We start from the raw sequence: 17651 nt of genomic DNA on the forward strand, positions 1-17651 counted from the left end.
TATACAGGAGAATCCTGTGTGTCCATGCATTACTTACTTCAGTAGTCAAACTACTGAATGTTGGATTTAAAGCAAATATGTCCAATCCATCAATTATCTATAACTCTTATCCTTTCAAGGGTTGCAGAAGCTGACATTGGGTGGGGGGTGGTGTACACCCTGAAAAGGTCGCCAGCGAATCACAGGGTCAACATATAGAGACAAACAACCATTCACACGGTTTATTTAGAGACTTCATTTAACCTAACCCCAATCTGCTTGTCTTTGGAGTGTGGGTGGAAGCTGGATCACTGATCACATTGTGCAGACAGCACAAAGAAAGGACCACCACCATGCTGCTCCCATTAAGCAAATATATATTACAAAATAATTTTACAAGAGATTGTGACCCCTGTGCCGAACCATCTACCATCGTCTCTGCAGCTTTATGTGCCCTGTCAGCAACAGGGATTGTGTAAATACTTGCAGGAGTTGCACACTCATTCTTGGAAAGATGCCACTGCCCTGTTAAACTGTAGCAACACTTGTGAATGCACCATTATGTGATTAGGAACAGGTCCCTATAAAACGTTGTTCATGTTTTATTGTTTCTACATCAGTGAATCTCAGTGGTGTGCATTAGTAAGGCATCCACGAGCAACAGAAAACTATTCTCAAAGTGCACACTAGTACAAACTGACCTGAATTCAGTACAAATTCAAAACACACGTTTACCAAGAATGCACCCTCTTTGACACACCCTAAATCATCAAAAGTGAAGCCAATTTGTTTCACAGTTGCATAATAAGAATCATAAAGACAGGTCTGTTGAAAAGCTACAAAGAAGGACACAAGATAATTTCTCATGCCCTGAACCTGCACAGAGCAAGCTGCCCTCCAAATTGATAAAATTATAACATGGGTCTGTTTTGTGATAGCTGAGCTACCTCTGAGCCTGCAGAGAGCACAATACAATATAGTAAACTGGTTTACAGGGAGTTTCCTGTTCACCTTCTCACTTTTTCACTCAGTGATCCCAAATTTTCAAGAATTGTCCATCAACCTGCAAGGGTAACACCGTTTTAGTGAATTTATGGCCCCGCTTGTCTTTGCTATTTTTCTCTACTTCCAACACCTGCTGCCAGGGCAGGAGCTCAGCTTTCCAGCAGCCCAAACCCTACGAACTTTGCCCCTGGCAACTTCCAGTAAAGACTCTCGCCAGGATCATAAAAACACAGGAAGGCCATTATATTGTTTCTGAAAGACAGTTCTAGAAAGAGACTTTAGTGAGAAACAGGTCAAAGCAGTCCAGGGTAAACTGGACATAACATTTCTTACAGTAATAACTTCTCACCTCTACCCAAAATACATTTAAAGGGATTATGATGAAAACTTAATGTGTTCATCAGACCTTTAAAGTTTACTGAAGAATGTGTGAAGAGAGAAAACATTCATGTCAACAGGGCTCCAAGGGAAACACTTTGCAATTATTCTAAAAGCATCTAAAAGTAAGTGCACGTCTCGTCTTAAATCAAATGGAATTCACTGAGACAAAACTAAATCACAATATGCAGAATAAATGTGTGTATTTCATGGCAGGAGGATGAGTTTACAATTTCAGGAAACTAATTTAAATACTGATTTAGATGAAGCAAGCCTGTAATCTATTGCACTCTACAGTGGAAATGAGTTATACAAAAACATTGATATAAAGAGAGTATCAATAAGATGCTACTAAGTTAAAAAAACAAAATAAACTCTAGACTTTCATTCTCTCACAACCAGCATGGATGTTGGTCAGGGGACGGGCTCTGGGGATGTTGGTCTTTGGTTCTGACTCACATAAATCAACATCTACATGATGAACTGGTAGAAATCTCTACTTGACACAATATGTCCAAATACACACTAACCTTCTGACTTCCCCATCAACCACTAATGCACTAATGTGGTAGGTGACAATTAGCAAATGCTAAAATGCTAAAATGCTAACGGTTTACATGGTAACCGTTGGACCCCTAAACCCGTCTCTGTGAGCATGTTCACAGCATTTCCCTCGAAGCACAGCCATCATGGATGTAGTAGCCTTGTAGTATTAGTAGTAATTCCAGAAAGTGATTTCAAATATCTTTTTATTCTTCACAAAGAATAACTAAATGTTTTAGAGAATCTTAGTCACCTGCCGTGACATTAAAAAGAAGACAATTTGAAAAGCATTTAGAGCAAAAATAAAACTGGACTTACTGCAGCTCCTTTGGTATAATATTTAAATGTGTCAGCAGCTTATCTGACACATAGTAATAGCCATCATGAAAATAGTGATGTCCCCCAGTAGTACAATTAAAACAAGTGGGGTTATGGGTTTTGGCTGTAGATGGCTGCTGATGGATGATATTATTTCAGCTGGTCGGATAATGTTGAGATAAAAGAAAAGAACAAGGTAGACAAAGAGCCCTGGGGCTATAAAAGGATTTCCAATCAGCTAGTAAGGAAGTATTTAGGTCTAATGAAAAAAGTATGCATTAACAAGGTACTGCTTTTATTTAAGAGCTATTATATTTCAAAATAAGTCATTAGAATCAGCATTTTTTAATCCACGAGGAACCGTTTCCACCACATGAGCTTATACACGTGACAGTGACACTTAAATGTTATGTGGCTCAGGGGAGTGTTGTGAAGAATGAGGGCTGCCGTTTTAATCTCACCTGGAAAAACATGAAGTGGTATTAGGGAAAACAACACAGGAGTCTTGTGCCTGACATGCCCGTATTTGGTTAAATGAGGAGCTCTGAGGGCATGCTGCTACTTGGCCACAAACACTGATGATGATGCTTGTTTGGCCAGCGCTTACAAGTCCACACACACACACACACACACACACACACACACACACAGCAAGGAATGTGACTGGGGGGGTTGGTCAGATGGACTGAGCTTCATAAAACATGATATTTGTTCATAGTCTCATGGAAAGTATTAAACAATAGTTGCTCAATGCCGAGGCTCAACTTTCATTTGCTGTGTGGTAACAAATGATTTTGGTGGGGTTAAAAACTTTCCACTTAGCCACAATAATCAAGTGTGTCACCAGTTACTGAACACAATGAAATATCAGCTATGGCCTAAACTGCATAAAATCACATTTGCCAAATCTCGAATGCAACGACCTCTGAAGTGCAAACTAAGTTTATGTTAAGAAATAACATATTTAATGCAAATATAACAGGGATTTAAGTGTAATTAAAGGGCTGTAGAGATTCAAATTCCCAACACAAGTACCACAGCGCAACATCAAGTACAGGTAGCTATAGAGCAAGTAGGAACATGTCAAATGCTCCACCTATTCTTTACTATGGCCGAGTTCTGAGTAAGCAAGAATATCTGGAAAAGTCTCTTCCTGCTTCTCAAGATACTGTCAATACATGTGGAGCAAGGGAGGACCCTTACAGTCAAATCACCCCCAAGAACAACCAATCAACCTGCACTCCAAACAAAGACAAGGCTGCCACGACAAAGACATAGACATTAAGCGCATTAAATGCAACTATATTCATAAACTAGTGTGTCACTCAGTGTACATTCCTCCACCAAGGCCAAACAATTCTACACGTGATTGTCTTTTCTTATAGTAGAAATATAAAAGACAAAAGGAAGTTAAAGAAAGAGAAAAATCCTGTTTCCCCTCTTTAATAAATAAATAAATAAATAAACTAACAAACAAACAAACAAACCAAAAACCAACAACCAGATAAATAACCCAACAAAAAAAAATAAAAACCTAACCTCCTTGTCAGAGGTGATTAAAACAAAGATGACAGATTAAATAGAGGATAAACGTGGCATAATGGAGCATGAAATGCACACAAGAGTAGGATGAACCTTTTGCTTAACCCTGACACAATAAACAGTATTTTAATCTTCAATACGTAATACATTTCCACCACAACAACCTAACATCTGCTGGTATTTTCCTTCCCTTTTCATATCGTGCATTAGTGTGCAGGTCTAAGCAAGATGTCATATTTATACTGTAAACAAGCTGAGATATTCTCAAAGACAAACTCACCGCACAATGTATACTGTCGAAATGGAAGAGGAATGTATTGCAATACATTTGATTCATTACTGTGACACATACTGCAGTGTCCATTAATTACTTTGATAGATTCATTATATAGTGTGTGGCAGCCAGCCACAGTCTAATTAGACTGTAGTGGTCCGACACAGTTTCATAATGAACCGAAAATATTCTTTAGCAAACTGTTTTGCACCATTGCTTCAGCGAGCATTTTTCACTCCCAGTCCCAGTACATGTTGTTATATGTCAGTTTTGGGGACATTACATTGATTTAAATGCCTGGAGATTTACCTTAACCTTATTTCAACCACTGACCCAAAAATCATATTTTTCCTAATTGGTGACATTAGTATTATCTCCGTCTGGTCTTTCGAGTGAAATTTGTCCCGAAGTTAGCCAATGAGACAAACACTCAAAAAACACATTACAGTAGCCACTGTAGTTTCCATGGGTCTAAACTCAATTTTATCTTAATTAGTGTACAACAGCAAACAGATAACGTTACTGCAGAATGGGTTATTGATAATTAATGTTCTGATATGTTCACATAACACAACACAAAGTTTACAGATCAAACTAACGCAGACAAGTTACCTAACTGTTTTTACATATTAATATAGTCAACGATGGTGGTTGTTCAGCCGGGATACAAAGACTATTGTTTGCGAAGTTCACACCTTTCTATCAACAAAATGCAACAGAACTGAACTTTCAGTAAACATCATATAAATTAAACCAATCAGTCTCTATTAGCTTGGGCAGTTTGTCCTTCCTGCTGCCAAAAAAATAATGCATGAATCCAGCAAGGCTGTCCATGTTGCCCTTTTGTCAAGAATGTAACACCAGCGGTTGTCTGACCCATGTGTATTTGCTGGGATGAGAGCATATTGACCAGTGGAACAGAGGAGACTGCAGCCCAAGCAGAGACGCTTGTCTGATCTGCAGAAAGACAGAAACATACAAACACACACCGAGCACAGCTTGATGAGGCTTAGTCTGAGCCATTTCATCGGCAGATTGTCCCTCATCAGCAGAATCTTTGTGCCCCTGTTGCTCAGCATGCCTCACTGTACCTACGTGTGTGTGCGCGAGCTGCAGCCCACCCAATGTAAGTCAATAAGCTCAGCCCCTCTAACATGCCCCCCTCCCCCAACACTGTAATCTCTCCATCACTAGCCCAACACACACTCAATTCATATTAAAGATATACCGACATAGTGAAACCATGATTTCCATAACTCAAACATGGATACAAACAAAAACACACACACACACACACACACACTTGTTACCTGGTGGTTATTACAAAGTGATCTCTCTGGTCCTGCCCCTCGCAGGCCGCCTCTGGAGCCGCATGGGAACACAGACCGCCACTATGACCTCATGCCTCCCCTCCGGAGCCAGACTATAATCCTAAAAACACAGACCATCACGCTACCACCCACTATACAGCCGACAAAACATCCAGCCTAAACCAAACTTCAGCTGATCCTGTCTCCCAGTTTGTCTTCTACAGTGAATATAAATAAAATCGTCTCTGTCAACAAATGCATAGAAATCCCTGTTTAATGGGGGAAAAAGCAAATCTAGAGGAAAATAAACAGAATATAAATAATAATGGAGATTGTGGCGCATCATTTGGTCCAAGAATAATAAACTGACCACACATTTTTATTTATTTTTTGCTCGTGTGGTTTTTCAAATATTTCTGAGCATGGCTAGAAAGGAGCCTGTGACATAAGAATTTCTTTGCCAGCAACTGCTGTATGAAATTGTTATGCACTTGATAAATAAAGTCTTGAATCTTGAAGAAAATGTGTCCGATGTAGATGTGTATAGTACCAAAATGAATCTGTGACATCTGACAAATTACCATGTGCACTTATTTCCACTTAAAGACAGAACATTTATTAGCAGCTATTTTCATAATCAAACAATCTTTGCAGTCTCTTAATCTTGGACTCTCACAGACTTTGTTAGGGCTAAATAGTTTAATCTGTAATGAAAAAAAGGGAGATTCAAAATCTAATGGGAACGTTCCAGTGACAATGGGCACATTCGTCTCCCCCATAGGATGCGTGAGCCATTTTCAGTCTTCCTCATATCAGACTCACAGATTAATTTCCACATATTTCATTTCTCAGGACATTTGAAAGCTGAGAGCCTGGGTTCCATTTACCTAAAGTGTTTTGTTTACTCCAACTGACAGATGTCTCTTTCTATCGTTCATTTCAAAAGCTCACCTGAAAGCATTCATTTGAACAAATGTACAGACACAAAAGGTATAGAAATATCTCAGAAAATAATGACAGAGGCAACGTACATGTATAAATTATTCTATTGTGTCATTTCAGACATGAATGATAAAATTGGGCACTGGGAGATCTCTTGTATTCATGTGTGACAGCAGTCCTCGCTCCATTGTATAGAATGAACGTCTTCCTGACAGGGCCGCAAGCAGAGTAGTAATTTAGTCTGACAGTCGCTTGTCACAGGAGATTTGAACAGCCTCGTTGTCTGACCTCGGATTAACGCGAATGAAACGTTCAGTCTATCGCAACTCAAACCCAAAAAGCTAACGAGACGCATACTTTGAAAATGAGCAAAGAAAAGGGAGGAAAAGAGGATTTTTCAAATCCCAAACCTCACCCCCACCAGCAGAGGGTTAATACTGCCTGCTGGGTGTCTCCCAGTTGAAGCCAAAACCCTGCTAAAGTAAGCTTCCACTAGATAATGCTCAGTAGTTACTCAGAGCCTTGGAGGCTGATCAACAGTATGAAAATAAGCCCTCAGTGGTTCACAAGGCTGCAAAACATACAAGTTCCACACCAGGGAGTTTTTTGTTATGAATAAACAAACTTCTCATCTTTCTGTTGAGTTTTGAAAATAGTGTTTACGTTTCATAATAGTGCATCAAGTAGTGATTCCCTGATTATGTGAAAGCAGTTTTGAATGCTGCTGAGAGAAATCACTTGCTACCGTATGAGTCAATTTGTTATAAACACTAATTCTCAGTTTAAAAATTGATGCAAGCATGACTGCTCCCCAAAGAGAAGCCAAAGCATCTTGATCGCCACCTGGTGGCTGGCTGCAGTATAGGTCATAAACCTGCCTCCTCCATGTTAGTTCTTGGGACCACTGACTATATATAAAGATGGACAACATGCCTCCACTTCCTCCCACTTCACAGAAATAAAGCCTAAACAGTCTGCAGAGTAGTGATCGGCAGATGGAGCCACAGTACCAAGGTCCCACCGATACACAATCTTGACCAATCGTGAGTCGCAGCTGTCAATCATGATGTTTTACTGACTCTTACTCCAAATGCACAAGATGGCAGATTTTGTATCCAATAGATTTGGGCTTCATTTCTAGATAGTGGGCAGAAGTGGAGAACAGTGGTAATTGTCTGAGGAATATTTCAGCAAACTTCGTAATCTTATCAGACACACAACTAAAAAACAGCTAAAAGTGATCACTCCCAAAAGACCTGGGGCCATCATGCTCCCTGCACCCATCCCAGCTCTTCTTTTGTTGGAAAAAAAAAAAGCACCAAACCTTGAAATCAGAGTCGTTCCAACTTCCCAACAATACATTCCAACTGCATCTGGCTCCTCTATCCTACTCTGCCATCATCAACAACAACGCCCAGCCCTGCTCTCTGTTTTGTAAAATAACACCACTTTGCGGGAGGGAGGCTCTTACATTTCAGCCTAATGGAGCATTACTACTGGGGGGGGGGGGGGGGGGGGGACAGAGGAAGGACTGGGTGTGATCATTAGGACAAAGACAAACACCAAACTTAGAAATAAAAGAAACTCAGAGTCCATCATTAACGAGAGAGGTGATGGTGTGAAGGCAGAAACAAAGACAAGCCTGGCACTAATATACTGATTCTAGTGAAGCCACAGTAGTGACCTCTGAGTATAGCAGCAAAATTCAATGTCAATTTCTGATACAGACTGAATCAATAGCCCAGTTGCGGAACAGCTGTGCATCACATATGCCACTTAAAGCTGTAATAAGCAGTGAAGAACAAGTCTGGGTACATTGGGGAGTCAGAAAACACAGGAATTAATGCTTTATTATTTATTTGGCCCTGTCATTACACTTTTCTGTGTCTGTGTGGAGGAAGCTTCTCATTATGTGACTGTTCCACTCATCACTGATGAAGGCTTCCCAAACCAAACGACTGTGGTCTGGGATCAGACTTTGTTAGCCTGAACGCTAATGGAGCTGGAAGCAGAGTATTGTTTTCACCCCTGTCTGCGTGTGTGTGAACACAAAACAACATGTGGGTGGATTTTCATAACTTGGTCAGAATGTTACTATGGTTATATGTTCATTTCTCAGCCCTACTTTACGAAATCAATAAAAATGTTGAAAAACCGCACATCTTGGAGTGTTAGAGAAAGTGAAAAAACATTTAATGGGTTCTTCTCTCTGACCCGTACCACATGTTTGCATTAAGTTTTGTGGTAATCCATCCAGAGCAAATAAACATACAAAAACATAACCTCCTTTATAGAGGTTAGAATTTAGCATTACCTGTCTGATATGAGTATATGCAGCTTGTGAAGCTCATTCTTTTCTCTGCCTTAACTACATAATAACTGCAATATTAAATGGAGCACTTTTCTGATCTTATCCAAGGACACTTCAGTATACAGACTGGAGGAGGCGAATATCAAACCACCAACGACCCACTCTTCCTCTTGAACACCAATATTATTGTGCATGTAACATAGTCGCCGAAGAGCTGCTCATTGTGGGAACTGTTGGGTTTTCTCTTCAAACTTAAGGTCTTGACCTCATTATGTTATGAAGATTTGGCTCTTAAATCAGACTGAACAGAATATCTTTTATTACAATCAATTCTTCATTTTGCCATGGACTTTTGTGTGAAGCACTTTGTTACCTTGTTTAGATAAGAGCTATACAAATAAAGTTATTATTATTAGTATTATAGCTACGCATTACATGGTTAGTTATTACTGAATCACACTACTGTAAAGTGATATTAGTACGAGTGCATCCATGTTCAAAACACAAGCAAAACCCACTTGTGAAAACACTTGTTGTAATACCCAGTAGTCCCTCCAGCAGAGTGTGTTGCTCCCAACACTTTGCAGCTTATGAAAAGACCAGAGTATCATAGCTGAGCGGACAGTGGTAAAGTGTGTTATCCTGAACATCCACTGGGCACGGCTGTACCACGCTCCAGAAATGTTACGGCTGACAGAGCCAATCGCTGCCAATCTGTCCAACGTGCCAATGTCCACAAGAAGCACAAGCGGTGCTCTTTTCAAAACGTACCGCCAGACTATTTATGAGCTTATTCTTATCACAGGAGGTCACTATCTTGCAATGTTAGGAAATCCTTTCAAATATTTGTGGATCAAGATAAAGCAAGAGTCGCACCAGAAAATAGATGATATGCTCTTTGACCATGACCTCGCGTCAAGTTAACTGGTGTTATAAGACATGACATTCCCTAAAAAAACAACAACACAATAAGCACAAACACAGAATCAATACAGCCGAGGGAATCGATACAGAACATTTCACAACAGAAATGAGCACAAGTTCCTTCGCCCCAGTCACCTCCAGTGGTCATATCCAGAGCCCTGGTCGGGTTCAGCAGAGTCCACTCATCATCACATTCAGATGCTCACTTCACCCACTTGCAAGGATGACATCACAAAGAGGATTTAGCGCCAAAGGAATCTCGTTTATAGCCCATCTATTCCTCCTCTATTATTCAGCTGTCAATTGAAGTCTCTCCTGGCTGACCTGCCTGTTGATGTTCCAGTGAGCAGAGGGTCACTAGGATCTGGAGAGGTGGATCTTACGAATACAAATTATACTGTGAAAACAGGTAAGGCCTTGTGAAACCAGACAAGTTACCTTCTCTATTTAGGTCTGGCAAGGACGTGGATCAGTCTGCCTTAGAAACACCTCATTTCACATTGACTAAAGAATAGATGAATGATGAGTACAGACTGAAAAAACTTATTTTCTGCCTTCTCTCCCTAAATGAGACAGTATAAAAAAAAAAAACTACAGCAGACACAGTCCAGCTCTCCTTCAGACAGTAGAGCTATTTGCAGGGACAGTGTGTGACAACTTTAACTTATCTCAAAACTAACTTTTCTCCTTGATCCAGTAAGTGATTTAGCTTTAAATCTATGATTACTTCCAAAACAAGGGCAATTTGTTTTACTGTATATTTTAGAACCAATTTACAGACTAACTAGACAAACTAATCAATCAATCACATTTTATTTGTATAGTCTATATTCACAAATCACAATTTGTCTCATAGGCCTGATCAAAATGTGCAGTAGTAATGCATGAACTGGGACACCCTGAGCTGGGTGTCTAGGTCCCACTGGCCTGCTATTCCACATCCTCATCCAATACTAAATATTTAGTATTATTAGAAATGAAGGTTTCGGTGTCAAGGAAAAACTGAGTTGAGATGAATCACTTCAGATCAGAATGGGAAAAGTGCAGAGAGGGACATAAAATACCAAAGAGCCTCATATGAAAGAGATGCGAGTGGAAAGATGAATATTTCAGGACTCCTCTTGTCACCTGAGAGTATTTCAATTACACAAGATAACGCTCGTCATGAGAAGCCTTTCGATTATTACACTAAATGAGAAAAATAGTCACTTTTACACGGCTGGTGTAAACCTGACACAAACCTACAGAACTCCCCCTGCCTTTATAATCTACAGCTGTTGTGGAATGTGTTTGAATTCTTGTTTCTTTCCGCTACTTTAAAGTGGTGTGGCAGCATAGTTACCAGTCTTTGGCGAATATTAGTGCATGTGAATACTTGGAGCATTAATCCGATTGGAGAATAAGAGACATTACAGAAAAATAAAGCAAAGTAAACTAAAGTGCCAAAAAGGAAGGTCATGGCTCCTTCAACAAAAGCTAAATCCAGAATAATTAATACATCTGATCAGTGTTGAGGAGGAATACACTGTTTCCTCAAATGTATTTTCTCTTTACTAAGGGTTTGTTGTACACACACAGAAAGAACGTTTCCCTTTAATTCCCCCGCGCCTCACCCACTCGGAAAGGTTTGTGTATTTCTCTCAATTATTAGTCACCCCACCAGGAAAGAGTGAATTCAGCTCTGTAGCATTGTGTAACAATACAGGAAACATTCATTTACAACATTAACAAAAAGGCTCAATGCTGTCAATGTAATGGCTGGTTGCCAGGTGTGATTTATTCATATTGTACGAGCATCAAAAGGTTTCAGGTTGAAACTGGATTAGGTGGTGATGGGCTGATATGAGATGAATGATAATTATTCAAATACCTTGGGCAGCAGACAAATCAGAACTAAGTTAGAGTGTCTTCAAATAAATGTGTGTAGACCTACAGGGAAGTCGTACTGCGATCTCTCCTTTTTTTTTCACAGGAATGCAGCGTGGGAATGTTCTGGAATCATCACTTGGACCCGAGTGAATGTCGCGCTCACTTCCTGCAACACGACGTACCTTCAGTTTGCCCCGAGGCTTTTTTTTTTATTAAACAAATGGTGTGGAAAACGCTGCATGCCAGAAAACAAGCTTTTTCTGCTTGAATTTCAATCGTCTTTGTATCTTTGCTTCTGGCTAAAGGAGTGAGACAATCATCAGTGCAGACACAATACCTTTTTATTCCTGAAAGGCCTCACCCCCCCCCCCCCCCCTCTTCTCTAAAAAAAGGCTCAAATAGTTTAACACACACACACCCTGTCTTTGTGTCTTTCTCATGCTAACTGCTGTGAGCTGAGTGCAGTTCCAAACGCCCACTGCATGTTGAACCGTGCAGATTTGTAATGACCGTCCATTAAGCTAAGTTAATAAGCCATAGCTGGATTGTCTAGAAATTAATTATACATTATAGGCTGTGATGGGGTTACTTAAGTTAGCTGAAAAGCATGGACCTAATGGATCTGCTATACTTCTATCACTAATTGTGCAGTGTTATTAATTCAGGACTCTTGACAGTATAACATCTCGAGACAACTTGAGAGCAAAAATCACGGTAACATTCCTGGTGGGACTTATGAAGACCTGATGATTCATTAATTTAAAAAAAAAACGTTTTCAATGTAAAAGTTCTATATCATTCTTCTGTATTTTACTTTCAGGATTACTGCATTTTTCGTAAACTGCTTTTAAAGATGCATTGTATTTAATATAAGGCATATTATAAGAAAAAATAGCCACTGTGAGTTTTATTCTATTATTATTTATATTTATACGTTAATTTGAAAGCAGCTCTTTATTGCTGTATTTCCCTGAGCTCATTCTTAACTATATTATATTACGTTAAAACAAGGAAGGATATTTCTTCCATTTGTTTTAATCCATTGACTCATTTGGTTTCAACAAGGAGCTAAAAACAGAGACAGATAATGTCACAACTACCAAAAGCTTAAAGTGACACTTTCACTACTTGTGAAATAGTCCAAACTCAAAGTTAATAAAATAGTGATAACTTCTATTGATTAATGAAAAAGCAGCAAATCGTCTCATTGCAATGGATGAAACAAAGATTAGTTTCCAATACATTTCTGTCACTCCACTTATTATTTCAGCTCTAGTTGTACACTGTGTACTGTTGGTAGCTGGTTTGACGTATGCAAAACTCTTGCATCTGCTTTTACTAGTAGCTTATAAATAAGTGTAGTAAACAAACCAACACTTCCCACAGAAAGGTGGAGAAACAATACTAATAATCTACAAATTATTAAGAGAAATAGCCAAATAGCTGAAGCGCTGACCTACTTCTAAATTATATTATTTTATAATATACTGTTTGATGATATATTATTACATTGTGTAAAACAAGAATTATTTAAGATACTGATTGTTTTCCTGATTGACTCAGTGAGTTGGACTAAAACTGTGAACTTTGCTGAAGAAGTTCCAACATTACTCAAGAACAACCAAATGTTGTGAATCTGCCAAGTTACTGATAACTCCACCTAACAATGAATGAAGTGTGGAAATAGCACCGGATTTCAAAAGCTCCATAAAACTGGATTTCTCCAGTAACATGCGAGTTTAAATACTTCAGTCCTTCATTACAGGGCAGCAGAGGAGTTCTCACATGTCACATGAGTTGGTGTGAAACTTTGGAAGCAGGCAGTTTTTTTTATGGAGCTGGGTTTATTCCCAGGGTGTTGACAGGACACAAAGGAAACCTCAGTGAAAGAGGTTTCTATCACAGGGAAGCACAGGGAGAAACTCTGCTCATAGGGGACCTGCACTACTTCCTCTCGGGTGAACAACACCACCACGACCTGCTGCTGCACATGAAGCTCGGGTCCACACAGTAAAAAGCTGGATCATCCTCCAGCGGAGGTGCAGGTGCCTGCACGGCCTCAGCGGAGCCGCCGTGGGAACGAGCCCGCGGTTTGCTCGGTTGTTGTCGGGGAGGACAGGAGGGGTAGAAGGGGTGGAAGGGGTCAGGGTCTCGAACAATAACACCCCCCCCCCCCCGGTGTTAAAACCCACCGTCGGGCCCGAGCTCGGTTTGTCAACACGCGGCTGCTCCGGCGGTAAGAGCCGCGGACATTAGCTACAGAAACAGTGTTTCACTTACTGTGATGGTCACTTCGTGCTTCTTCAGCCGGTACTTCAGGCTCTTCATGGTGGAAGTCAACGCCTCCGCTCGTCAGAAGCTTCCTGCCGCGAACTCGCGCATAAATTATGGAAAAGTCTTCACACAAAGTTCACACGAAGAAACTTTCATCGGCTCCTGTTTTCCTCGCGGAGCCAGTTTCACCTGACGCCCGGCCGCAAATCCCCGTCGCGCCTCTGACTGACGGCGCCCCGAGCCAATCGAGCCGGGGGTTTCTGCGTCGCCGTCTGGCTTCTGTCCAATCAGCGAGCTCGGAGGGCGGGACTTCCTGGTGAAGTGTCTTTGGGAGAAGTTGTAGGCAACATGGGAGAGAGGAGGAGAAGCTGGTGTGATGTTGGACTCACCTGAGGACTCAACACACACCTGAGGACTCAACACACACCTGAGGACACAACACACACCTGAGGACTCAACACACACCTGAGGACACAACACACACCTGAGGACTCAACACACACCTGAGGACACAACACACACCTGAGGACTCAACACACACCTGAGGACTCAACACACACCTGAGGACTGAACACACACCTGAGGACTCAACACACACCTGAGGACTCAACACACACCTGAGGACACAACACTCACCTGAGGACTCAACACACACCTGAGGACACAACACTCACCTGAGGACTGAACACACACCTGAGGACACAACACTCACCTGAGGACTGAACACTCACCTGAGGACTCAACACTCACCTGAGGACTCAACACACACCTGAGGACTCAACACACACCTGAGGACTGAACACACACCTGAGGACTCAACACTCACCTGAGGACTCAACACACACCTGAGGACTCAACACACACCTGAGGACTCAACACACACCTGAGGACTCAACACACACCTGAGGACTCAACACATACGTGAGGACTCAACACACACCTGAGGACTCAACACACACCTGAGGACTGAACACACAGCTGGGGACTGAACACACACCTGAGGACTCAACACACACCTGAGGACTCAACACTCACCTGAGGACACAACACACACCTGAGGACTCAACACACAATTGGGAACTCAACACACAGCTGAGCATTGAACACACACTGAAAACACACCTGAGACCTGAGGACTGAACACACACCTGAGGACTGAACACATATTTATAACACATAACTTATAGACTCTAAACAAATGAACAATGAACTTTTCAATAAGAAAAATAAACTATTTCTCTCCTTTTTTAATTTCTCTCCTTTGTATTGATGTGAAAAAAGAATCTTTTCTCTCAACAAAAGCACAAGGACGGTGCATGTAAAGCTACGAGCAACCTGGAGGGTTATTTATTATTTTCTACAAATATTTCACTACTTAACATAATCAGCCTTTATCATGATTTATAAGATGAGTACATCATTGACTGGCTACATCTGAAATATTTAAATATCCACTGAATAATTTGACAAACTGGAGACATCTCTTTTATATATATGTCTCCATTAATTACACAGTCACATGTATGTTTGAATTCACTTTTGAAATAATTAACAGAGTTCTTCTCTGCGCGTGTGTGCACACAACATGCAGCAGATGCAGGAGAATATTCAGCTGTGATCTAACGTTAGATAGATTTGTTTCATTTGTATTCATTCTATTTAGACAATTGATATTCAAAGCAGGACATTTTATCAGTATTATCAATATTCTGACGAACAATCCGTCCAACCTTATTGTCTTGTGATTAAATACTAAAGGTGTAAAATTATAAAATATGTTGAGTGTATGATAAGTTAATAAAAGTCAGTTTTGAATGTTAGTCATCAATAAACTGTAGTCAATTCAATATATAAATGCAGAAACATGTAAGGAACATACATTCTGCCAGTGAACATAAACAGAGTAATATGGGAAAACCCACATTCTGCCTTGTTGTTCTCATTTTACTAATGATTGTTTTATACATTGCGCCCTTCTGCTTTGTTTATATAATTATATTTGTGAAGCAGAGTTAAGAACAGAAAAAAACAGGTGGACAAGGTTTTGGGCAGAAAAAGCTGCCCCCTTGTGGTCTCTAATTATGAGCTTGAGCTTAAAGTACTCAACTACTGGAAGGTATTTATACTTTAATTGAGTATTTCCTTTGTCTATTACTTTATACTTGTAATCCGATACATTTCAGAAGGCTGTGTTGCACTTTTTGCGCCAAAACATTAATTTGACAAATGTAGCTACTTTGCAGATATAGATTAATAATACAAAATACAACCAACAAAAAGCTATGATGCATTATTTTAAAGGATAATATGCGTTTTCATATTAATGCACCAGTAATTATAATGCAGTGTATATCCTTACTTTGAGATACTTTTACTTTTGGTACTTTTATGTTTTGATTGTAATGCTTTGTAAACTTAAAGCTTAACTTGGAAAAAATATTTTTTTTACGCCTCAACCACTGAATGATTGGATGTAAAAAACTGACCTGCTTAATTTAACATGTGTAAGAATATGTTTACTACAAACTTACTATTGAGTGACTCTATGTCACATGTTTAAATCAAATGTCTGTGTCTATCAACAAATGTATATTACTTTTGTTTATAACAACACTCTGTCTCATCTCTCCTATTATATATGGCATTGTTTACTTTGAAGAAATATTTAACGAAATTCTACTGGCCGTTAAATGGGTCTCTATCTTTGTCTGTGACTCCATAGCAACAGTGTTACCATGGAGTTACCATGGAATTACCATACAGTTACAATGGAGCTGCCACTGCTGTTCAATGCGTCCAGGCTGGAGGTGCACTGACCTTAGGATACTAATGGGACTGTAACTCACAGAAACACACACATTATTATACAGGTCCCAACAACTGATGAATGTAAATTAATGATTTCTTACATAGGCACAGTGTGTCCATGTTTAATGAATCTATACGTTCACGTCTGAGTTAATGAGCTGACTGAAGCGTTTGATTCTGTGTGAAATGTAAAATGCGTCATGAAAGAAACAAGGTGAAAGTTTGTGAGCTCCGACCGTCACTAAATTAAAAACCTGACACATCAAAGTACTCATCCTCACCTCTGATCATACTGCATTGCCACAGAGCAGCCCTTTGATTTACAACACTGCTGGAGGCTACTGGCCAAATAAAACCAGAGATATTCAGTGGGTTGCTACCTCAGTGGAAATCTTAAGGTCCAAGTAAACCCACCAGTCTATGGTATCGACTGTAAAGTGCCGCAGGCGTGCACTGATTCATTTGCATATCCTTTCTAAAGAAATGTCTCAGCAGACCTGAAGAGAGCCATGACCTGTGGCCGGTTGCCTTCACCTCAGTCTCCATGAAGGGTTTATAGAAGATGTTGCTGTGTGCAAACCCCCCAGTATAATGCCACCTGTCAGTGCACACATGGATGGATTTTGGGGTTAATCCAATGCTCGTTCTGTGGATTAATGATTTTCTGCTGAATCGTACCCAGGAGGGCAGATTCGACACAGCTGCATCTTAACCCGAGCTTATACATGCAGGCTCCCCTCAGGTCTGGGTTCTGTCTCTTCAATACTGTATCGGCTATATATACCAACTAAAAGGGCACAGAGGAGAGCACATACCTCCACCAAGTCGTGTGTCGAGCTTCAGTCTCACCCACACATTGCTGAAGTAAACAAATGAAACAGCCTTGGTGAGGAAACAAAAAACCTAACAACTCATACTTGGGTGGTTTCGTGGAACTTCTTTGGACGGTGTTCAGACATTTTCTTGTGACCAATGCAAAGGCAACGGTCACAGATGTCAGACGAAGCAAGAAGGTCCCACTCACCATTGTCAACAATACTCTCGTTGAACTCAAACAGTGACTGTTCTTTTCATGGAAACTGAATAGTTCTCATGTTAATCATACATCTTTCAAGACCAAGATGAGTTGCAGAGCAGGATCAAGATGGCACAAAGAGTTACAGTGCGACCAGAT

The 17651-nt window shown here is 40.3% G+C and overlaps 1 protein-coding gene across 4 annotated transcripts in view; it reads right to left on the bottom strand.

Moving 5' to 3' along the window:
• uacab (uveal autoantigen with coiled-coil domains and ankyrin repeats b) overlaps positions 1 to 13901 on the bottom strand; it is a 36346-nt gene extending 22445 nt beyond the window's left edge. For 2 of the 4 annotated variants that reach the window (XM_034576114.1, XM_034576097.1), the window contains exon 1: positions 13676 to 13891. In XM_034576114.1, the coding sequence (XP_034432005.1) occupies position 13676 (1 nt within the window). In that variant the 5' untranslated portion in view covers positions 13677 to 13891. Of the gene's footprint in view, positions 1 to 13675 lie in introns of all 4 variants that reach the window. The other 2 variants (XM_034576105.1, XM_034576122.1) reach the window with 2 other exon arrangements.
• Positions 13902 to 17651: the final 3750 nt, after the last annotated feature.

The sequence above is a fragment of the Hippoglossus hippoglossus genome, chromosome 3 (genome assembly GCF_009819705.1).
Source record: "Hippoglossus hippoglossus isolate fHipHip1 chromosome 3, fHipHip1.pri, whole genome shotgun sequence".
Classification (NCBI taxonomy): Eukaryota; Metazoa; Chordata; class Actinopteri; order Pleuronectiformes; family Pleuronectidae; genus Hippoglossus; species Hippoglossus hippoglossus.